The sequence below is a fragment of the Triplophysa dalaica genome, chromosome 7, assembly GCF_015846415.1.
Source record: "Triplophysa dalaica isolate WHDGS20190420 chromosome 7, ASM1584641v1, whole genome shotgun sequence".
NCBI classification, from domain to species: Eukaryota; Metazoa; Chordata; class Actinopteri; order Cypriniformes; family Nemacheilidae; genus Triplophysa; species Triplophysa dalaica.
In genome coordinates, this window is record NC_079548.1 from 17,954,163 (window position 1) to 17,979,901 (window position 25,739).

The following is a 25,739-nucleotide window of genomic DNA, read 5'->3' on the forward strand; positions in this document are numbered from 1 at the left end:
TCACTGGCTGCGTAAATTACATTTATAATACATTTAGGCATTTAGCTGACGCTCTAATCCAAAGCGATTAAAAGAAATAACAAATAATAATAAAGAATAACAAAATCTTAAATGGGCCAAAAATATTTATAATATTTCTCAGACGGAAATAAACGTAAACATTCACTCATTGTTTTATTAAATGTTGTCTATACCAAAAAAAGGTTTCAATTTGCTGAAACAAATGAAAACTATTTAGTTTTGTTTGATAATATATAGATTTACTTTTTTATATATACTTTTGCTTGTAAAACCTCATTTGATGTTTATATTCAAAACATTGCTTCCAATGGGACATCAAGAGACATTTAAGGTTATTGTGGTATGTTAACCAGTTGGATATTAAATCAGGATAAAACCTGAATTTATAAACTCAAAAAAACCCTGGTTTGTTTTTTAACCCATACTGGGTAAATATTGGACAGAACACACTGCTGGGTTAAAAATGACCCAATGCAGGCTTATTTCAACAAAACTACTGGGCTGTTTCCTCTAATGGTTGGGTAAACACAACCCAGCAATTGGATTAAAGCATTTTAACAGCAGTGTGTTCTGTCCAATATTTAGCCAGCATGGGTCAAAAACAACCCAGCACTTTTTAGAATGTTAACATTGCAACTGAATGTTTAACCTATCATAACATACAAAAGCATAAAAAATATGAAAGATGGTGAAAATACTGCATGATAGAGGGGCTACTAGGGGTGTAACAATACATGTAACGATTCGGTACATATCTTGATGCTGGGTTCGGGGTACGATACATCACAACATTTTGAACAAAATTTAAAAATCAATCTGAAATTCAAATAACATTGATTTTCAAAATATTAACTATTTCAGTAAGTTGCACATACAACATTTTAAGGCTTAACTGAACCTTCTGTACTGCAGATTTGCACATCATTTTAGTTTCAGTCTAGTTTTAGTCGATACAATCTACATTATGTTTAGTCTACTAAAATCTAACTGTTTTAAGTAATTTAATTGGTGTAATTAAATTTTCCATACAACAATTTAATTGTTTTGACAATTTACTTTACATTAGAGTTAAATTAAACCAGTTCATTACCTTAATTTTTCTGAAAAGATAAAGTATTACTGGATATGCATTGTTGCCCATTCACAAACAAAATTAAAAGAACATCGTGAAATATCCACATCTCTCGTGGATGCGCATTGTTTTTGCATCATACTACGAAGTATCGTTACACAACTAGTGACTACTCTTTTGTAAACTGGCCAAAAACTCATGTAACACCAGACCCATGTAATCCTTACTGTTGAACCCTGAAATGTAGACTTTCTACACAATTATATTATCATAATATAACATTATATTCAGCTATTTGAGGACTGAACACTTAAAGCATTTAAACTGAATAATATGGATGGTCTCATTCGTCTACAAACGACAAGAAAAAATAAAGTGGGGCTTTACCTGTAGCTCCCCTTCTTGGTCAGCAGCTCCTTGAACTGTCCCAGGGTGACAATCCTCCCTTTAACGGACGTTCTGTACGGGATGGGCTCTCCGCAGAAGTAATACGCCACAGTGATGTTCTCACAGGGCTGCTTCTTCATATTCTTGTGTCTGCAACAAACCACACTCTACTTAAAAACAGCAAATGCAAGCGTTCTTTCCTTATCACAGACTATTAACACACAACACTGGACAAAATGATGGGGCTTGCGATCTCAGAGGCAAAATAAAAAACAATGTCCCCGAAGGATATCTGGACCCAAGCCTTATTTTTTGAAAACGCCTACTACCCACTCGTTCCCAATTTAACCCGACCGAAGGCCTGTTCGAGTCCTGCCTACTAAAACGGAGCTGTTGCTCTAGATTCTGCCTGACAAATGCTCCCCTACTCGAAAGAAAAAAGCTTGGCACTGTTGTGTAGGGCTGCTTTCATCTCCCCCACGCTAAAGCTTTGATGTGACTAAACTGCATATCTGCATGAGGAGCAGGTAGACGGCACACGTCAGTGGCGACTCGCTCTCTTCCGCCCATCAGCATGGAGCCGCAACGATTCGAGTGAAGAGTCTAAACATAATCACACCCGCCAGTAGTTGCTTGTTGTGCGCGTGACCCTCCTGTAAAGAACAATCACCCTAGATTAACTGTTTACTTCCTTTTGTGATTCACATGACACAACAAGATACTAGAATCGCAACAATACTGATGTGACATAAACATCATCAATTTGATTCAATGTTTAATCTTTTAAAGGTCCAGTGTGTCATTTGTTGGAGTCTCTATTGACAATGCAATATAATGTACATAACTATGTCTTCAGAGGTGTATAAAGACCTTACATAATGAAGTGTTATCTTTTTATGACCTTAGAATGAGCTATTTCTATTTACACACACTGCGGGTCCCCTTACATGAAATTCACCTTGTTGTTTCTACAGTAGCCCTAAAGAGACAAACTGCTCTACAGAGCTATTCATAAATACGTTATCTCCTTCAGCGTGAAAACATGGCGACATCTTAGTTTTGTGGGAGCCACCGTAATTCTTCGAAAGGGGTAAGTAGGGGTGAGCTGTTGGTTGCAATTCGTAATTTTGCCACTAGATGCGGCTATATTTCATACACTGGACCCTTAAAACCGACAGAACTATGCGCTACAACATTGAAATCCATACTTGATTCCAACTACGCTACTTGAAGTATGAAGACAAGGGGGTCGCTATACACATACAAACAAGGTTAGTGAACTACATGAGGGCAGACATGCAACAGCTCCGGTGTATACATGCATGTGCATGTACTGGTGGCGTGAGATGACGTGCTCTATGGGGAAGCATGAGGTGGACGGAACGCTAAAACAACGGACACATACTCTGTCTCAAAGAGCTCCGTGTCGGAGACGGCTGGCACCAAACTGAGCAGGGGAATCAGAGCGGGCCTGACAGCGGCGCGACCCCTCTGGATCACTTCCATCACATACCTGAGGAACAACCCTGAATTAGACACGCCAGCTGCTATTGCAGGCTTGGAACGTCTCGATATGTGCATGTACCCGAGAAGAATGTAATGCGTGCGAGCAAGCCTGAGTTGTTGTATTGTTGTGGCAAACAGCCTGTGATTTTCACAACATGCTAAAAATTAAGTTTACCAATATCACGCTCACGCTGAAAACATTTGAGAATCTCTAGCACCAGTGGATGCAACGCTCACCTCTGCTTGGCCTGCAAAGTACCAGATTTCTTCTTCTCCTCCTCGAGCCTCCTACGCGCCTCCTCCAGCTGCGTGAGGGGGTTGGGGGCGGGGTTGGGGGGCATGGTCGGATCCTGGATGAAGGGATGCGAAGGCTGCACGTTGTTGCGGAGCTGAGCGGTGACCCAGGGGTGAACTGCTCCTGGGCGCTCCACAGAGCTGGGCCTCGACACCTCGTGACTTTGGACCTTCTTGGAGCCCGAGATGCTCCTGAAGCGTGAGAAAAAAAAAAAGATTAAAATATAATCCCAAAAAAATCTTCATCTCATAGAGATGTGGACTCACCCGTAAGGGCTTCTTTTGTATCGTCCAGCTTCTTTTTCTCCTTCCATCATCCACTGTAGAATCTTCTGGTTCCTCTCCTTGTCCTCGGGTTGGAAGGGATCTCGCATCTCAAAGTTCCGTCCGTCATCTCCTTTCCTGACGGTTCGCTTGGATAGCGTGCTGCCTTTACTGCTGTAATGAGAAATATCGAAATAACTAACGCTGTTGTTTGAAACCGTTTCCACTGATACAAGACACGAAAGCATCAAGGAACATACCCGTAACCCATTGGGTCAGTGGCGTTCGGGCCGACGCTCATCCCGTCCGCATAGTTCCGCGACTTGGATCCGTTGTGGTGCTGCTCCATGTTCCAAGCGAAGCCACCGTTGATCCTCATGGCTTCCGCCTCGGCCTGCTCTTTGGGTTTTCCTCCGGCAACATAGTGCGTGTGGTGAACATGTTTGTGATGGTGCATGTGGGCCGCCTCACCCTTAGGCCCCAGTCGAGCCTGGTGTTTGCCTTGACCACCAGATGTCGGCATTATCACACCTGACATTTTGCCCGCCGGCAGCCCATCTGGGGAGCGGGACTTGGGAGAGTGGCGGCCGGTGCCAGGAGACTGACACCCGGGCGTTTTCATGACGCGCTGCACATGCTCATCCAGGATGCTCTCGGGGTTCTCCTCGTGCGCGTCTCGCAGCTGCAGCCCGTTGTAGCTCATTTCAGAGTAGCGACCACCGTAATGCTGCACGTGGACGGGAGGAATCCTGTGATTGGCCAGAGAGGGAGCTGTGGAGATGTCAGCATCATCGCCTTCCTCTTCCTACAGAAGAGATGAAAATACAAAATGTTAAGTGTATGATTTTGGATGAGATTTTTCTAAGTTAAACATTTTTAAATTCTGTCATCATTTACTGGCTTTTGTCATTTTAAACCTATATGTCTTTCTGCACAACACAAAAGAAGATGTTTTGAAGAATGTTGTTAACTGGCACCCATTGACTTTTTTTAGACTGCTTTTGTGTACAATAGAAGTAAATGGGGCCAATGGTGTTTGGTTACCAACTTTCTTCAAAATATCTTTTGTGTTCTGTGGAAGAAAGAACGTCATAAAGGTCCGAAATGACAAGAGCGTGAGTAAACAATGACAGAATTTTCATTATTGGGTGAACCATCACCAAGTTAAACTTAAAAACAATTAATTGATAAGAAAATATGATGGGAACTTTAGGATATCTGACAGAAAGCAGCAGAGAACAATGAAAATAATAATGCAATAACCGGTTTAAACCAGCAGATGTCCTCCTTCCATAAGAAAGACAAGATGACACTTCTATTGAAATGCCTTTGTTACTCACATTCACATTCAGACAATGACCTGAAACACATCAACAGCAGCATTTCCTTTTGGAATTTCCTCAACTTAAAAATGTATCTTATTTTAAGCGAAGACATCAGATGTTTTCATCAAATCACAAATAAACTGTATTAATATGAACAAATCTGGACTACATTTAAGTCAGAGTCTTGCATTTTATTCATTCTACATTGATAGATTGAGACAATGAGAACTGAAGTGCTTTGTTAATGAAAACAGCTTCTTGTTTGAAATCTAAAGAAGTTCACAGTGTTCAATATAATTGAACACCTTTCATGACCCCCTAAAAACTCCTCACTGTTCCCTGCATGTTAATGTCTCTGTTTTTTGAGCATACTGAATCCAACATTTACTGTAGTTTTGCACCAATATTCATATCAAATGTGCAGTTTTATATATTACTCTCCTTTATGGAAAAACCATCAACCCTCAGGACACAGCAGGAAATCTGTTTGCAATGCTTTGAATTTCTCTCCAGGTAGCAAAGCCCGACAAGATTTGAGGATTTGGCTCATGCATATTTTTATTCGTACTAAACAGCTGTGGAGGTCAGCTCTCCAGACACAGATCTTTGACAGATCGTGCCAAAAACAGTGGAGGAGGTGATAAACAGAACACAGCCGCAATGCGCAAACCAGCCAATTTATGATTGCCCTCTGTGGGTGATTCGACCTCTAAACTGGACGCTTCGATGCTTATCACAGTCTGTTGTTAATTATCCAGCAATAATAAATATCTTATATCTCGGAGAGAATGTCTAAAATTGCCCAACCAAAATACATATATGTTCGAATCAAGTCTGTCCCTGCTTAGTCCTTAGTAATCCTGGATATATCTGATGTGCTAAAGTAAACTTCAATACCTTCACAGAACAGAGAGCTAATCTCCACATGTGAAGGACCGCTGAGAGTATCAATTAAAAAGACACTGACATTCCTCTTTCGGTGTCTTAATAACAGAAAGTCGCTGTTCCGTGACAGAAGTTCCTCTTACAGGAGACCAGACTACATAAATAACCTTCGTTGGGACTTAACACCTGGCTATGTGTGGAGAAAAAGATTCCCATTTGCGGTGTGTGTAAGCATTTCTTCACGCCCCGACTGACTTCAAACAAAGTCATTACACCCAGGCAGACTGGCAAGTAGGTGGATCTTGACAAGTGATTCACCTGACACTGAAGAAAGAGAGACAGAAGAGTCGCACTGATGAGCCAGGAAATCTTAAGAAGGCATCCGGCCACCCCGCTCATAAAGAGCCAGAATAACAAAGCTTTGCGATTTTTGCACAAGCGAAACAGAAAAACGACATATTTCTACTTTAGAATACTACATTATGAGTTTTCTGGGTTATCTGAACTGACTAATGGGCTGATTCAAGTTTCTTCAACGGGGGTTCTGTCATGGTTCAGAATAGGGCTGCATGACGAATCCTTAAAAAAACGCAAGTGATTACGCAATAATAGTAATAATTTGTTACATTTATATAGTGCTTTTCTGGACAATCAAAGCGCTTTACGTGGAAGGGGGATCTTCTCAACCCCCACCAACTTGCAGCATCCACCTGGATGATGCGTCGGCAGCCATATTGCACCAGAACGCCCACCACACAAAAGCTTATTTGTGGAGAGGAGACAGAGTTACAAAGCCAATTAGACAAGGAGCGATTTGTTACGAAGTACGGTTCAATGTTGCTGAATCTGAAGCCAGAGGGCGCTCCTGCACAGAAACTCCAAATAAGCACCACAGTAGAAGTACAACACCACTCGTAGTTCCAGGAAATGCTTCTTTCCCTCCATCCGTTACTCAATGTGTTCTTCATCGGTCTTGTGTCCTCGCTCTACGTCATCAATAACCCTCAAAGTTCAGATCCAATTCTCAAGAACACATGAACAGAGAATGCATGAAAGTCCCCGGGTGTGTTCTCGATATAAGATGCATCAAACGCAGCCTTGTGCGCGAACGGAACCCACCTGAAGTTGCCGTGGCGTGTCCGTCCAAGTTCTCCACGAGAACACAAGACCGTTCTTGCAATTGAGAAACGGACAGTTTATCGAGCCTTCTCAGATATTTTCATGATAATAAAGTTTGTTTATAATTATGATATTTGACCGGTGTTGCTGTTTCAAATGCATCTAATAAGCGCCTCAAACTCACAGTGATTTCAGATGGTGCAGCACTTACAATTGATCAAAGAGCCGTGCTTCCCAGACAAGCTGCTCATAAATACATAACCAAAACCGTCGCAATCTCATAATCGCACTTTCACAATAGATAGAATTCAACATTTACTTTTAGAACTGGAACAGTTTTGAACATTTTGAAACGCTGCATATTGTAAAATTCATGCTGCACATTCATCTGACAATCGTGAGTTAGGCCTGGTAGCTGAAATGCACTCACCAGTCTAACCCTCTTGAGTCTCTCCTCCAGTTTCTCCTGCGCTTCGCGTTCTTTCAGCACCCCCTCCAGCCTGCTGATCAGCTCCGCTGCAAACTTCTCCGGGTCCACGTGAATATCCTTTGGCATCCGGTTTGTGCGCTGATAGATACGAAGAAAATCACCAGTCAGTACTCAAGGTCACATTCTCATTTAATTCAGCGCTCTTTAAAAACCACCCATAGTTGTCTATTACACATATATGTGAAGATGGAACATACCATAATGCGTTTGAAATGATCAAAATCATTATTACAGGCCAGTTTGAGAAACCTTTGTAGCCACTGAGAATTAACACTGGAACACACAACTGATAACCAGAAGCTCAATATAGACGCTTTATTTCGCAATTTTCTGCGATAAAACCAAAGAGACTTCAAACAACAGAAGTCCAGGGAATGTGTTATTCCAGAAGTCTGGACTGAGAAAAAAGAAAGACAGAGGAGGAAAAGACTCATGAAGAAATACAGTTGCAGGCAGCGCCTGGATAAGGTCCAATGAAACCTTACAGGAGCCGTTAAAAATTTGATTACAGGGCCAAATCTGATCTAAAGTCTGTTTCAGCTCTCTTTGTTCTGCCCTTCTGTTTGCTTAAGATTCATCAGTCTCCTCCACAGCCCACACGGTTACATGCCCAGTGGAACTGGAGAATCTGTCAAGACTTGACAAGGCGTTTTGGTTGCTAACGCTGCCTTCTCGCTGCAGACCACGCTCACGGAATATAAGAGAGCCTCTTTAAACTTAAGACGACAGAGGGGGGAAAGCAACCAATGAAAAGGCGCAAGCAAGAGGGGGTTGAGGCTCAGGTGTACTTCGATTTTCAAGTCAAGACGTCTTGAGCGCAGCAGGGTGTTTGAGGTGGGATTGTTAACGTGGATAAATCTAATTTCACTTTAACCCCTTTGGTTGTTTTATAGGCGTATTCATCGGACACACTAGCTGGCTTGAAGTTAACTCTTTTGGTTATAATTTACTTTTTGTTTGATTTAAATTAATATTAATTTATAATTTTATTTTGATGTATATTAATTGTATTAAATTAAAACTACATAACAGTTATTGATTCTTTGCAGGTCTACCAGAAGTTAAGTTTGAGCCAAATAAACTATTGTTAAAATATTTTTCGCATGCAGAATTAAAGTTTACGTTTAAGTAATATATGTGCATATTAAGTTTGTGTTTATAAATACATACACATCAATTTAAGAAAAATTATAAAATAATAATTAAAAGTTTCTATAATAATATTCATTATTGTTAAATCTAAGTCTAAATATTTCCTCCATACATGTTTGTTTTTGTGTTTATAAATACAAAATGATTATGTAAGTACACAAACATATATGATGTAAACACAAACTTTTAATCATTTGTTTATGTTGTTGTTGCCGAAACATCAATACAACATAGGGCAACTTTCTTTTACAACCATGAAATCCTAAACTGAACTTTGCTTCTGGACATAATATAAACTTCCCTGATGTGGCATAAACTATAAAAATATCCATTTTGTGTGTCAAAAATATGAGAGAAAAATATTTAGAGTGACATGTGGGTAAGTAAATAGTAAGTACAGAATAATACAGGCGGAAATCACTATTCAGTAAAGGCTATATTAGTTGGAAAAGTTTGTACTTCTGCCGCTCAGGTACGCATTCAAAAAAAGAAAACGCCGCAACGGCTCCGGTGCGTCACACGCTCGATTCCTACCATCCAGTTTTCGGTCTCTATAGGTTGAGTGAAAGGCCCCGGTGAGGGGAAGTGCATGTTTGCTCTGTTAAATTGGGCTCTTTCTCAGAGGCTCCAATTATGCGGGAGCTGGTGCACTGGGAAAGCCGAAGCATCAGAAGGGAGGCTTCACATCTGCTGGGGCAGAGCAGGCAGAGCTGACGAGAGCATCAGGAACGCTTTAGACAGCACCCTCGCGCTCGCTCACTCTCCATCAGCTATTCGCCGGCACATGATCAAAGCTCCCCAGCCACCGCTGTGCATCTTAAGAATGCACATTCATTTTAGGGCCGATGGGAGAGACAAGGCAGAGGGAAGAAAAGCGAGCGAGCGAGAACGCCGAGGAAAGACCGTAAGATGATGGACGGAGACGCAGAGAATAGACTAAAATGAGTGGTGGGGGTGGAAAGGAAAAGGTAAAGCCAGAAAATGTGTTGTAGAGTCAACAAGGTGTTCTGGAAATCCAAAGCATACTTACAGGAATATGAGGTAGTGGCACTCGCCCGTTAACTTTGGCACTTTCGTGTATCTCGCGTCGGTGTGGTTTGCGGTATCTGTACGGTGGGACTCCGTCTCTGTTGAGGAGAACATAAAAAAAGATTTCAAGATTACATTTCTAGATAAACATATCTCCAGTAAACATAGACGTTTAAATATCTTCACGTTTTCAGCTCAAACATAAAATAGTAAACCATGTGAACCAACACAAAGGGTTTAACAGAGTTTGCTAGTTGTTATCTGGCTAGCCTCCGCTGCTTATAAAGCAATGTCGGATCTACAGGGAACAAAATGCTCCTTTTGCCTCATACCAATAAATATATGAATGATTATGAGCAGACAACACAACTTTTGTGAAAAAACATGACTATTGTACTCAACACTGAAAAGAGAAATTGGAGTAGTGCACGCGAACCGAAAGCGGAAGCAAGATTTCAGCCTATCCGACTGAATCCCCAGGGCACTGGCGGCGACGACTTCAGAGCAGATCTCGCTCGAGGTCTCTCTGTTGACACCATCACAGGGAGCTTTTAATCCCCCAGGGTCCTGCTGCGGACCCCCCTGCATCTCTGCCTGGCGAACAGCTGATAATGGCCTCTAATCTAGCCCACTTCAGACACATGTTTGCGCCTTTAATGTGTTTTTTCCTAACGCGGATCACTCGTGCCATCTCTGAACGCGGCGTGCTCCCCGTTGCCGCTTCGCCACCTCAAATTCTTCCTGCTGTTCTTCACTCGAGCAAATCCCATCAAACCACTTTTTAAAAAGCAACTCGTTTCCTGTGGAGGAAGATGTACTCTTCTGCTAAAGAACAGTCCGACAGCGAACTAGAGCTGGCTGGTTTAAAAATACACCTTTACTTGCGTAAATGGTTACCTAAAAGAATATCATTTAACGTCGAAATATTTTCTCCGGCGGACCGCATCCTCAGTGTTATTTCGAAGCAATCATTTAAAATAATAGCATAGGGCCGAAATACTTTCGTAGCTGTGAAATAAGCGGACAAATTTGATTATACCTAAGGGCAAAAAGCTGTTTATTCTATTATAAGCTCTTATTTTCCAAACTTGTTTGTTTTCAATAATTCATTTCCTGTTCTTTCAATAACCTGCGCAACGTGAAGGCCATTTCCTTTGTTTTCGGGGAAAGTTAATTTAAAGGGAAACAAGTCAATGCCTTCAAATTACAGCTTGCAGCGCCTCATACCTCCCAATTTGAAGCTCTATAATTAGCATAAGTAATGACATTTAGAAGCTTTCATTGGTGTGGATAATGAGCAGATGGTCCTCCTCAGAGGAGAGCAGATTTGTTTCTGTTCCCAGAGCAGGGCTGGGGGAAACGCCACTAATTCTGCATCCGAGAGACACTGTTCTGAGACCAGCCATTGCTGATGGCTGCAAGCATCGGCTTAAGACACTCCACTGACAAGTAATATTAAGCTTCGTCGCTGAAATATCTAAGCCTCTGCAGAGTTTTTTGGAGGGGGAAAATCCTGCCAATTTGACTCGTTGACGGCAGTAAAATTGAATGGCTGTAAAATGGAATGAGGATGGATTTATGTGTGCACGGATCAACGTATGCTTTATGTGCATAGATGTGTACGTACATGCTGCTGTCGGTCAGGGAGAGAGTGTCTGCATCGCTGGACATGCTCTGTTGCTCGCTGTCGTTGGCGCTGGTGGCGGGAGCCATGGCGTAGCCGGTGTTCACGTAGTATGGATTGACGGGCTCTCTCCATGACGAATGCCTGTTGATGAAAAACGAGAGAAGATTCCTGTCAGACTTCATTATGAAAACAATCGCAGTCATTTTGGTGAAACATTTCATTTCTATGCACTGACATGATGCATGACCAATGTATCTAATATGTCGTATCGGTCACGTGACTCATTGTTCTGTGCCCTACCTGCTACTTTTCTTCCTTAAATAAATAACCACAAACGTAGTAATAACCCAAAACCTAAATCATCTTATTAACCTTAAGCATTTACAAAATGCACTTTAGTCTGGGCGTAGGCAACATGAAAACAATTCTCTGAAAACCAATTATCTTGCATTTAGTTAATGTAGACTAAGAACGACATACCACACAGTTATATCACCATCTACTCATGCGAGGACTGCTTTATTAAAGTGATAGTTCACCCAAAAATGAAATTTCTGTCATGCATTAAGCGCCCTGTAGTTATTTCAAACCTGTATACATTTCTTTGTTTGATAGAACACAGATAAATGATAGTCAAAGGAGCCTCAGAACTGTGAGCTTTCCTACATTATTCAAAATAACTTATTTTGTGTTCAAGAGAACAAAGTAGTTACAATAAAAATGTTCCTACTATGGCAGTCAATGGTGCCACCGAATTGTTAGTTGCAGACATTCTTCCAAATATCTTTCGCTGTTTTTAACAAAACAAAGTAATTATACAGGTGTTTGGAACAACTAAATGATGAGTAAACGATGATAGAATTTTCCTTTCGACTCACAACACTCTAAAATCAAACCAGGTATCAAATACATGAAAATATCTAAACAAAAATCCCGTCTGATCGCTTTGGCTAACAAACAGCAATCTGAATTATCTGCTTCCAGACACCGTCTTGTGGCGTTCAAGGACATCAAACAGATTGCATCTCATCTATTCTTCACGTCCGAGCGCACAGAAGGCATTAATACTTGCATGTTTACAAAGCACCTTCCTGCCTAAATGCGCTTTAACGCTTCGACCGTATCTACATTTACTAGGGATGTGCACTATGCCTAATTTGGAAGTCGTTTAAACTAAAGTTTTGTAACCGTGTAGTCGACTTGTCTAAAAAATAAGAATGGTAGTCCAAAAACTATATGTAGGCTTAATTCCAATATGTAATGTAGCTAAAACAGTCATGTTCCACTTTCCTTACATTTTGATCAATACTATTTCTGCATTTGCTGATGCGCCAACCCTGACTGGATCGTTTTAGCGACTGCAAGAAGTCACGCAATGAGCATTTGTTTGCTTTGGCTGGTCTGAGCCTGGGCTTAAAATATGTTTTTACTATGTATAAAGCAAAGCAATTTGTGTAAACGAAAAAAGCAAATACAAAGCAACGGACAAAATGCAGAAGAAGCTACAGAATGCATTTGATCTCGCACAGAGCGATTGAAAAAGCTGTTAATAAAGCCCATATTAGCTAATTTATAGAACATACGTAGGCTTAACAATCGAGGCCACATGTGATTATGATGTTAATATTATTGTTATATGTTCTTGTTGAGGAAATGCAAGCATTAAGCAATGATGATAGTCGGCTCAATGTTTGTGAACAATACTTTACCCAAACTCTGCGCAAAATTTCTAAGTTTTGAGAATATAGAAGCCGAGACATTCTCATCTCCATTTTAGTGAGTGTGCTCAAGATGCATCCACCGCAACTCATTCTGCCATCAAATAACCTCAATCAGTCTTTCATGAATTTGAAATATTAAAAAATGTAAATATTTACTATTAAGTAACTGTTAACATAACTTTATGTAGCTTTAGATCATTATCTACTTTTTAGTTTTATGCCTGCATTCTGCGCTTCCGTTCGCATTGCGGCAGTAAGAACACAATACAGTATGGTAACACATGGCTCCAGTGAAATTATTACTATGCCATTTTGATATGGCATAGTTTGCCTAAAACCTACCAGTTTTCTCCCTTCAAAACAACACCACATCTCGTCTTTCAAGTGGTCATTTCTGAGCATGCTGCAATTGTCGCATAGGAAACGCCTGCTAGATCTGACCTTAAATTAAAACATTTCGTTTTTTTCAAACATATTGCTTAAGTATGTTATTTATAATGTTTTTAAACAAAACATTTAAGTAAAGGTAATTTATATTATAGCATTTTGTGTATTTTTTTCGTGTAATCGCCTCTTGTTTTCTGTGTAGACTAGTAGGAGCTGTAGTGTTTAAACAACTAGTCTTCTAGTCTGCACATCCCAAACATTTACAAAATGTTTGTTGTTTTCAATTTAGTTGTTTTCACCCTGCGGACACAACCGAGGCATATTACCCGGATGGCCAATTTGAGCATGACAGAGATGATGAAAACAAGAAGCAACGAAGAAAAGATAGTCTACCATACAATACAGATTGAACTTTACTCCGCGTCTCCGTCTTTAAACACCCAGCTGTGAGATGTGGCAGAATACAAAAAAAAACATAGGTGTTTGAATTGTGTGTAAAACAAACGCCTAATCTGATAAATTGCACCAAGTTTCCAGTTTAAAGAAGGAGGCATTTACTATTTTAACAGCACTGGGTCTTTGCTGTGGTATTTCTCTCCGTTTAAAAGAATGATAGTACATTGCAAACAAAGCTTATTTATTGTGTGGTGCTTAGGAACGACAAGGCACTGTTTGAACCCTTCGTAAGCGAGGCTGAAACATCTCTTTATTGCCAGTCTAAACAGAGAACAGAAAGAAACCGACAGAAGCGAATAGATAGAAATGTAGAAAAAGGGAAAGCGAGGGGAGAGAGACCCAGGCTCTCTGCAGTCTCCAGCGGTTATTCCTCAGTCTCAACCCATCCACTGTCTTCTAATGATTCAAGCAGCAGTCATGTCAATATTCACAGTATAAGACAAAAGCCAGAAGCCTTCAGAGACGATCCCGGCCTTCAGCAGCCTTCTCCACATGCCCGGCATTCCCCATTCCATTTGATTCTTCACGAAACAAAGGCTTTAAAACAGACAGGGGGCGTCTGGAATCTCTGAATCATTACTGTGATTCAAAACCAATCGATTGCCTTCTTCCCCCCAATAACATACTTTGCCTGATTCCAAGAGCGCCGACACATTAATAACTGTGACATCTCTCACCAACAAGAAAGCAACTAACCATTACATAGGCACATTAGGATTTAACTGCCTTTCCTCGCAGCCCATTACCACTAAAAACCCTGCATCTAAAGCAAGTCTGCTGGGACAAAAGCACGATGCGCATCTGAAAGGAACCATTACCTAGATACAGTCCGCATTGCTGCTCGTGAGATTTGTGCACCTCCCACACTCAGAAGATTTATGAGCTCTTTTTCATCCCATTTTGCATGTGATCACAGTTGACTCCAGTCTCATACAGATCAAACCCTCAAAGGACGCTCTGTGTTTAAGAGCACAGGTAAGAGAGACCGGCTTTTATGTTACACTGTACATTACCTTTAATGCAGTCATGCATTCGACAAATCAAATGACACTTTTCCACTGCATTGTACTTTTTCCACTAGGTACAGTACTTTTTTAGTACCAACTCCGTTGAGGTTCCAAGCTGGACACCTGGACATCAACTAATTTAACATTTAAAACAAGGGGCTATTAAAACAAGAACTATGCCAATAACTATAACTAATAACACAGCTTCCTGCGCATACTCATCACGAGTTAAAGGCGGACGTCCGAGTTCAACACATGCGCAATACAAATGAGTATGTGTGTCTACCAGACTGTCAGAGTCGCGTCATTTATAGACATATTGAAAATTAATGATTGAGGAAGTGTTTTCGCCATTGCAATCAACAAGAACAACAAAAGATACCCTTCTAAGCTTAGTGTTCTTGGTTTCAGCGTATTGGTTTTGTGTCATTCTTCTTCGACAACCGCACACTGCACACTTTCTGTGTGTGTATTGACCCCTAGTGGACTAGTGCACTGTTTTGCGCATGCGCTGTTGTACGCGGCATGCAAACACTGTCTCATAAAATGTGCTGCACGTGGCCGGGGTGTGCGGACGACCGCAGATGACGACAATTGCATCATGTGGACGGCGAGAACCATACTTCCGGCTTTAGTCTGCGGTTGTACGAGTGTTTCATCTGGTGTAGTTTGGGGGGGGGTGTGTCTAGCATAACTGACATTTAATTGTCGGACGCAGGGAACAAAAATTGTGCTGTTTCTTTGAGCGATTGCTTGCCGTACGACAGCGGAGCCCAACACCCTTTCTTTAATTATTTTATGTTGCTTTTGGTGCTAAGAAATAAATGTTTGGTTAAATATGCATAATTTACGGGTGGGACATGTCCCCATCACTTTTGGAAGAAATTAAAAAATGCTTGCGGAGGTTGTGTATTGTTTAAGTACCATTAACATTTGAAATTTATGGAAAATGCAGAATGCGCCACTTTATCATCATGTCCCGTTGCTCACACAAGTCGTATTTGCGGAAGACAGAGAGCCACGACTGCAGATGCGTGCATCATCCTAGCTCGTGGTGCTTACTTGTGCATACATTGTCCAGCACAAAAACGCGTAAACCACTGAACAAGTGACATTTTTAGTCATAGGAAAAAACTGTTGGTGTAATGCATCGCAACCGCCAAGTTACTAGTGTTGGCCAATATTCTCTTTAGTTAGATCGTTCTATCGCCAGCCTGTGAATCGCTGATACGTGATCGTATCAAGGGACGGGGCAAATTTAAACAGTTATTTATGACAAGATGGATTTGTGGACAAAAAACTAAAGCTAACGTTGCAAAAACGCATTACAAGCTCTAACAAGTGCAGAAAACTTAGACCCTGCACATTACAATCTCTGTCTGGTGCGATAAAAAGCCAAAGTAGCGCACATTACAAGCTCTCGCATGTGCAGAAATCGGCAAAATGTCTGACTATCGTCGATACATGATAGTATCGTCAATCGGAACAACCCTACAAGTGACTTTCCTCAATTGATAGTTTGGGAACCACAAACTGTGAGAGCTGAAGTCCAAAAACGGAGTAGGCAATGGACGAACCGCCCTCGATTTTGAAAAAAAAAATGATTACAGAAAGAATTTATTTAAGTGCTGCGTCAGATCTCCCTCTTTTGTTGCAGTTTGAGATCTGGTTGTAACCAAGACACAAGTTCACACGAGACTAATGTGCAATTTGATTTCATCGCTTGTAAATCTCAAATAAAAAATTAATTGGGTATTTTTTATATATTCTAATGATTTCCTGCGTGTTTCGGTTTGTCTGCATTCTGTGGTGGTCAGTAGGCTACTGTATAATAACATCATTTAGTTAAATTTGCCGCAGTGTAATGAAACTACATGGTTAACAGATCTGGAACTACTTTATAGGCATGCGCTTCCTGAAAAACACCCTAGGAATGTTCGCTAGCCAATCACAATGAGCCATTCAACAGCCCCCTAAGTATAATCAAAGATGACCAAGAAGCTTAGTTTATCAATTTTGTGCATGCTATACAGTGCTTTGGAGGGAGGGGGCTGACCATTTTCTTGTCTCCAATAAAGGCAGGAATCTCTGTGTCTTTCCGTCGGTTTGCATTTTTATTATGTGGAGAACCGTTCATCCAATCGACTTCACGCATAGCTGATGTGTTGCTGCAGACCCAAGGGAGTGAAGTATTGCAGTTTGGTGCAATATGGACAATCGACATGTTCAGAATTTATAAACTTTTAATGGAGAACATTAAAGCCGCGAGCCGGAAGTGCCGTGCATCACATTAAAATTGTTATAATGGCGAATTATATTTTGTTTAATGTCTGTATTAAGTTAATTTAGAAAAATATTTGAGGAATTTTGTTTGTGGTTCAGGTGCTAGCATAGTTTGATTGTCAAGTGCACTGGAGTGCAGATTAACCCTTCAGAGCCTTGAGGGAAAATATGTTGTTTTCACAGATTTTGTTCTTTTGACTGTCAAATTCTAACACACTGTCCTATCACCATGTGCAACGTATAAGGTTTTTTTTTTGTAAAACAACTGTCTTTCGATAACATAAGGGTTTAAACCATTATTGTGTGTTGTGAGTTTGTTAATAGAATTTATATAGACAAAAATAAAACAACGGAAATAATTTTTTACATTTATGCATTTGGCAGATGCTTTTATCCTAAGAGACTTACATTGCATTATCCTATACATTTTTGTTTCCAAGTATGTGCAATCCCCTAGGATTGAACCCACGACCTTGCGTTGTTAGCGCAATGATCTTACCACTGAGCAACAGGAATGAATTTTACTGATTATTATTTAGACATTGTCAAAAAAACTAAAGAACGAAATAATCTAGCACATCAGACATGAAGAATATACTCTAGTACAGGCAAAAAAGTATTTTTAGTGTCAAATGAATGCATACAAAAACACATACACATGCCTTGACATATGCATGCATAAATGCATGCATGCACAAATGCATGCATGCACAAACTCAGATATACACATGCACTGCGTATGTCCATGCATAACGTTACTTGTGCGCACATACGAGCTTACACGCATCAATACAAATCCAAGCCCATTTTACAGATATTTCTCATGAGACAACATTTACTTGCCAATCCACGTCTGGATCGACACCCACAGCATATTCTGAATATGCAGACTCCGGGTCAGAAGAGTCTCGAACACCATCAGTTTCATGATCAAAATGCATATCGTTGTATATTTCCTCTGCGCCATTTTTGGGTTGCCTATTTTGATTTGATTTTACTTGCTCAAAGACTCTCTAATCTGTCGCATCCAGCCACTCCCTGTTCATATCTGCCCTCTACCGCTCTCCACGAAAACTGCAGCAAATGCCTTATGAAACGCAAGTAGGGCTGCATGCGAAATGCAATGTGTCTATTTTTTTTTTATGCATAGCTTGTCCGTGAAGAAAGGCTCTGGGATCAGTAAGAAATGCTGCTCGACCTAAAACCAGTGCGAGTTTAAATCGCTTATAATGTTCATTTGAAAAAGCAACACCCGTCAAACATGATCATTATAAATATACTTTATTATCATAAAAATACCTGATGAGGCTTGAGTAACAGTGATAAAACAATGTCATTAGGCATTTCCAACATTCTATAAGGTGTTATGGTCTTCTTCTGCAACAGTGCGTATTTGGAGTTTCTGCTCGAGAGCGCCCTCTGGCCATCGGATGTAGCAGCATTTTCCCATATTTCACTCAAAAGCTGTGCATAAATTTTATCGTGACAGCCCTTAACGCAAGTGATAACCGTAATATATACATGTTCACAAAGTTCAATTTGTCTACTTTTAGAAGCGATTCAATTGTTTTGGAATAGCTTAAATGGTTGAAGAGTTACGGTTAAATGACTACCGCTTGGTTAAAAGCGTCGGCGACGAGGCATCCGGTTTTAAAGGGTTAAGGAGCCCCTATATTCTGTTGCAGCAATTAAAATAGTTTAGTTTTGTTTTCAATGGCAAATTAGACATTTCATTTCCTTTCTTTAATACGTTAGTTTAGAAAAAAATAAATGTGTTTCTTGTTTGTTGCTCAAGCACAGAACGCCGCTTGAAAACCGGGCCAGAGACTTTTAAGCTCAGCTCTCTGTAAAGTCCACATGGTTTAACTTTCAGTCAAACACTTGGTGAACATTACAGATCACAGATGATCAGTAACACAAAACTAACTAGGAGTATGCTCTCATCCTAAACTTCTGAATTCCCTCTCTTACTCTCATTTGCTAACAAATAAAAGACATATGACTCCTGCAACATTTAAATGCATAAAACCCTAAAGCGATGACCTAAAAGGCTATTTAAAAAATAAACGTTGCGTCTTTCTGTAATCCTAGCCAAAAACTTCATGTAGGCCTAATGAAAAAATCATTCGAGAACAACTTCGCATATCCAATGCTCCCGCTAATTAAAAACACATCAGGTCCAGAGGCGATGGAACATACGTTCAGCTGGGTGGAGCGTGTTTCTGTGGTTTATGAATATCAGCCTTTCATTTAGTCATGTTATGGCTTGTTAAAAGGTACGCTTTAACAGTTTTCAAAAAATTAAAATGCCAAACGGAGCCCTCCTAATGCTAAACGTGCACTACTGGTAGAAGACGCAAGTCAAAAAAGTAAAAAGCCACAGGAAAACAATCTCGAGAAGAGACGCTCATCCTTTTGCAAAACTCATGGGGATGTGTCCCGTGCTTACAGCTCACCTGCACGTCTAAAAGCTGAGATTTTGGACAGAACAGGGTTACTGCATCATCACCAGATGTCAAGGCTCGTCTCAGACAGTTGAGAGAAAACTGGGTCAACTTCTAGGGCTCGATTTCCACAATTTTCAATCTCTTCTGCGGGAGGAGTGCCAGCGGAGAACACAGAGCAGTTCAGCACATCAGAGCAGAGGAACACAATGTATGCCTGAGCATTTTACACAGGCTAAATCAGGCTGTGTAAATCCTCCGCTCGCTCCTTCATGCCTGCTTAGAATTTAAGCTTTAGCTTTGATAAAAGAAAAAAGACACTGCACTCCGAAATTCGTAATATCAAACTGATAGTCTTTAGTCTATATTCGGATAGAATGAGGTGGACTCGAAGGCATTGTAAAATGCCAATAAACACACGGCATTGACAGCACATTGTTCAAATCGCTCCGTTGCTTGGCAACCACAAACGATGAACTTACAAATCGTTACCTTCCAAATATGTATGAATGATTACTATCACAACTTCATAATTATTTTACATTGACACTTTTTTTATTCAACAGCTCTTGAATACTTGATTTTGATCAATCACAGAATTCTGCTGTTAAAGGGATAGTTCACCTGACAATGAAAATTCTCTCATCATTTACTCATCCTCCAGTCATTTTAATCCTGTATGTCTTCTGCAGAACACAAGAGAGGATGTTTCGAAGAATGTTGGTAACAGAACAAGAAAGTCATACATGATGGAAATGACAAGAGGGTGAGAATCAAATTTACAGAACCATCCCTTTAAATATATTTGCCAATCTTCTAAGCAGTTTGTTTAATTAGATTTTAGAACGATATGAAATTACTTTCAACAAACAAATTTTTTTTATTCATTTGCATACATGATGCAAAAGAAAAGATACCATTCTGTCAACCAGTCATCTTGAAAAACTTTGAGACGTCTCGCAACTTACACAGCTACTGCTGCCATTTTACATGACACACCACACGAAACAGTGCTCAGAGTGATTGTAGCACGATCAAGGGGTTCAGACACTCGCATAAGTGTGGTAAAATCACTGTAACGCATTTTAGAAAACATCAACTTGAAAGCACCTGTCGATATTTGCTTTAAATCACCGAAAGCTTTGTAATCTTCTTCAGTGACTGTTCAAAGGCCCACATGCACAGCTTTCTATTCCAGCAGGACAAGGATTAAAGTATTTAGCAGTCACATCTCAAATCCCATTTCGCTCGTATGGAGGGACTCGAGGCTCTGATGCATCAAGTGATTCGCTGTAAATTTCACAGCACGGCTTAAAAACCAGCCTCTGCAGATTAAACGATGTCTGCGCGATGCACGATACGAACCAGAATTCCTAGCGCTAAAGTGCACAATGGGCCATCACAACCGGTGGCGAGGAATGCCTTAGGAATGTCTGAGCACGAAACTTCATTACCAAACACAATCCCTGAAACAAACATTTCGATATTCACATTCTGCGGGTTGAACGGGGCGGTACGGACAAAGGGAAGCAGCGATCTAAACATAAAGCTGTGGGCATTAAGTCAGACAAACGAAAAATACCTGGAGCCCTCGGTACACCTAAACCTTTCTTCAGACTGTATGCATTTTTTACTTTTTTGCTAATATTCAATCCGGTTTCGCCTTTGTGCACATTCTAAAGAGAATTCATGTTGCGGTTCTCCTAAAGAAACCTTTATTCTTCCTCAAAAGGCTGCCATTCAAGAGACACCTGCATGGAGAACACAAAGAGAACCCACTTGCACCAACTCGCAGTAGGTAAAGACACCGCTGCGTCCCGGTATCTGTCTCGCAACCACAGTCACAGTTACTTAGAGGTTTCTGCCTATACTGCATTCCTCTCATCTCCTGTGGAGGGCTGCGCTTAACTCAGATTCTCCTTTTATCTTTTGCTTCTAACTGTGCCTGCACCAGGAAAAGGGAGAGGAAAGAAGCAGACAGGAAGGAGAGAGAGAGAGGCTTTTCAAAGATGCTGGGGTTTACCTGTACTCAAGGTTGTCCTGATATCTCTTACTGCTGGCCACCCGCTGAGGCACGGTTTCCATAAGCAGCTTCTGGGTCAGCCTGTTGCTCGGGTTGGGGTCACTATCCAGGTCCTCTTCCTGGCCCTGGTCGCACCGCCATTCCATGTCTTCGTGCAGAGTCGGCAAGCAGCCCGGCAAGACTTTGCCATTCCCCGACACCGAGCTCTGGTCACTGAACAGCTTAGGACTTTCCCCACCCGTCCTGGTGTATTCCAAATATATGTCAGACTTCAAAAACAAAGGGTAGGTGTTTTCCTCTATCATAGTCTGAATCTCAGTCTGAGCCTGGTCGAACATGGCGGGATCGATGTGAAGCTTCATCACACAGTCCTTGATGAAGCTTTTGGTGGCCGGTTTGATCTGTCTCGAGACGATGCCGTTGTTATCCAATATGTACTTTTTGTAAATGGCTTTCGCTAGCTTCAGCATCTTCTCCTCATTGCCCTCCTTCGTCTCCTGCTTCCGGAAGCCGCTGCAGGCGAACCAGAAGTCCAGCATGTCGGCGCATTCCTCCTGTTTGAGGAAAGTCCTAAACAAGTGGATGCCGTCTTGATCATCCAGGAGAGAGTGCAGCGACTCAGCCCACTTCAGGTAGGGGGGCGTCGGCGAGGCGCTGCCCTCGGGCTCATAGCCCAGATCCAGGTCGGGCCTTCTGGGCGTAGCTATGGAGGCCTCGTTCTTGAGGCTCTCGCTCTTGGAGGAGTAAAAACTGTGGCTGTACGGCCGCCCATCGCTGGACACCAGATCGCCCTCCTCCCCGGGCACCGGGGGTCTGGGGGATTCCTCAGTGAAGCTGCCACCCGGGTCTGCCAGATAACAGCCCTTCTTGTTTACGCTCATTCTCACAGTGTCCATGCACCCCGTCCCAGTACAGCACACGAGCCAGAAAGTTTATATCCAGACTTCTTTTAATACCACTGCAAAAGAATTCCTCCTGTAGGAAAGAAAAAGACGCATTAAAGGGGTGACACATTGAGCCCTCCTGTAACACAACCGAATGCCGATAATAGAAAAATAAGCTTATCTTTATTTTACATTAAATTCAGAGTGAGAATATATCGACCAGTACACCCACACAAAAGAGCGCACATGACAAAAATAACACAATGGATTTGATATAATCGATATTGCTATTATTCTATACCTTATTTATTATAAGATGAAATTTGACTTTAAAAAAACTGCACAAAACTGCTCGTTGACGCACATCAGGTCACGTGATAACGTGTCTCTCACAATCTGCCCCGCATCAACTAATAAAAGGTAGGAACTATTTTATACCACTACAGAAAATACGACTTGTGGATAGCAGAAAATGATTAAAAGTCTATATAGTTTCAATCCAAGTTTGAAGCACTCACGTCACATCACATAGTTAACGTTATATAGGACGACGTTACGGTGAACGTATCCGTTTTCACTGCTATTTAGGTTTAATTAACCCTGCAAAGCACCATCAACAGAGGCCCTGTGCATCTATATTGAATCAAAGATAGCAAAAAAGGCAAACCATCATAACACAAACACTCTTTAACTCACCCGTGACAGGCCATAAATCCAACAATTTCAAGATTCGACCTTAAAACCTGCCAAACAGATCTGATCTGGAGAAAAGAAGCCTTGAGCTATCCTCGTCCAAGCCTAACAATAACTTTAACGGCACCAACTTTAAGGAAGCTACAATCACGATCCGTTAGCTGGCGAATCCAGCATCAAAAATAAACACACGCGCGAAACGAAATGATCACCCCACCACAATAAAACCATCGCGGAGAAAAGCGGAGCTTTCGAAAAACAGATCCCCGTTTACCACTGCGATAGTAAAGCGAAGCAGCGATTCCGACGCTAGCAGCTACGTGCAAAACAACCTCCTGTAACGTAAGTGACTAAAACAAATGCGATGAAAAGCAAAAACATCAGAAATAAACACAACGAGCGAGGAGAGGAAGTACGTGCGGCGCGAGACCTTCCCAAAGAAGTGAACACAGACGGCCAAAAACACTTTCACCATCTTCGAGCGCGTTAGCCGACATTGCTAGCTAGCTAGCTCCGCTGCAACTAAAGCGATCCGACTCAACTAGTGCGAGAACACGTTGTTAAAGCACACTATCTTTAATCATTATCAACACCGATCTACGTTCATCTCACGTATGCGCCGGTACATCGTGAAAATCGGGAACCTAAAAGCAGATCGCTTCCACTCTCGGTGCGTTTTTTCCTCCCCTAACGACATTACAACACCCCTTTCGCTGCCCTCCCGATTTGCTTTGAAGTGAGCCCCACATTCATCGCATTCATGTCTCGGCCTCAGCAGCAGGAGCGGATGGGGGAGGGGGAAGTAAGAAACAAACTCCATACACACACACACATAGCCAGGCCCTTCCGCAGCCCAGCGAATAGTATGCAACTTTGCAACACTGATTTTCACACTCCAACACGCGCATCCCGATCAACGCTGGCGCACCCGCCCTCGCTTGCGTCGCGAGCCGATAATCCGACATCGAAAACCCAGCGCGAGAGGTTTGTAACCGAGCGCGTGATTCAAAGGCGAGCAGCGAAAACGGCACGTTTCATCTCTCTCTCTCTCTCTCCGCTACCGCAAACCCCCATTACACCCGAGCCCGGAGGAGAAAAAAGTGGCCCGTACTCTACCTGTGAGAACCTGCTTTCCGTTTCCGAGCGCATCGGGAACAGCGTTGTACGCGAGTAGATGCGAATCGTGTCATCGATGCGGATCTCGGAGTTTAAAAATAACAAAGAAAACAGTCGCTTCTCCACCTCTCCATGGCTGTCTCTCACACTCCTGTGCCCGTGTGCGAGTGAGAGAGAGAGAGAGAGAGAGAGAGAGAGGAACAGAGATGTGCAGCGCCGCGCGCGGACAGAGAGCGTACTGCCGCCAGAAAAGATAAAGGCGAGGAAACCTATCCACTTCTATAGTTTGCTGTAAAAACGTTATATAATATACATTATGTATGACATTTCGTCACCTAGTTTGAATAAGAAGAGACAACTGCGCCCCGGCTTAGCCAGTGTTCTATGAAGAAATGATTCTTCTGTCTGTAGCAATGACGCACATTACACAGCCATCATGTGACCACCTTATTACCATATCCAACTTTCATCATTTACTAGCAACGTTTTTTGTTTCAGAATGTGCTTGGTGTAAATAAAGTCTGCCAACATCTCATCTCAACATCTTTAACAGTCTTACATTTTACTTAACCGTAAAGAAATGCGATTTCATGTAATGCTTCTGATCTCAGCATACACTAAAACATGACTACGAAACAGCCTCCACAAGTCAATGTGGGATGAGATTACAATCACGGGCACATTTTGGACTGTATCTCTCCATCTGCCAAAACATGAAAGTAAGCTGAAATGAAAAAGAATGCAGGAGATTTAAACTCCGTTTCTTTCAGTCACGAAAAAGCATGCGGCGGTAGGTATGCATCATTATAATCCTTTTATACACACAAGTTTCTACAGTCAAACCCCACAAGTCTCACAAGAAAAAAAGGTTTTTGTTCCCGCTTCCTTTTTTAGCCCCTTGTTCACCCCGCAGGAACAAAGACTGAAGTTGAGTTTAGAAAGGAAAGTTAAGAATAGAGTATTGAGTTAAGAGATATGTCTGAATTGTTGTGCGAGAGTATCAAAAGCCTATGCAGATGATATGTCGAAGGTAGTTCCAGATTTATGGGAAAGTTCAACGAGGGCAATCGTGTCTTATGACTGCAGGTCATATAGTGTTAAAAGGAGCTTGCTTTGAAAAAATTAGCAGGCCTTAAAGACGAATATTACTTTGTATGCTCCAATCCTCTGAAGTTATGACTCAACACCTGGATATAATCAGGCATGTAATCTCGTGGATTCATTGTGAAAAGATCAAAGGCCTTTGGAATGTACAGTCCCGTTCCTCCTTTTTATGACTTGATTTGATTAGCTCATCTGAAAATGAAAGAGCCGTTTGTGTGGAACCGTGAATTTTATGGCATATAACAAATTGTTCAAGATCAAGATGGGGCCTTGTCCAAATGACTTCATCTTAAAACCTGACACACCAAAAAGCTTGGTGACGTGGCGAGTGTATGTGCTGTATGTTTTTGGGTACAGCAAAAGAGAATTTCAAATTATTTACATGTCCGAGCTGTCATATTTATGGGCTAAATAAATGCTTGGAAGGCTCTCAAAACTATATCTTTGCTA

General features: G+C 41.5%; 1 protein-coding gene across 7 annotated transcripts in view; it reads right to left on the reverse strand.

The window, feature by feature from the left end:
* axin1 (axin 1) overlaps positions 1–25,739 on the reverse strand; it is a 35,525-nt gene that overhangs the window by 2,316 nt on the left and 7,470 nt on the right. For 2 of the 7 annotated variants that reach the window (XM_056752692.1, XM_056752694.1), the window contains exons 3-11: positions 21,493–22,467; positions 11,172–11,312; positions 9,546–9,642; positions 7,304–7,441; positions 3,805–4,349; positions 3,548–3,718; positions 3,224–3,472; positions 2,886–2,993; positions 1,481–1,630 (exon numbers count right to left, since the gene is read on the reverse strand). In XM_056752692.1, coding sequence (XP_056608670.1) covers positions 1,481–1,630; positions 2,886–2,993; positions 3,224–3,472; positions 3,548–3,718; positions 3,805–4,349; positions 7,304–7,441; positions 9,546–9,642; positions 11,172–11,312; positions 21,493–22,388 — 2,495 coding nt within the window. In that variant the 5' untranslated portion in view covers positions 22,389–22,467. The other 5 variants (XM_056752693.1, XM_056752690.1, XM_056752691.1 and 2 more) reach the window with 5 other exon arrangements.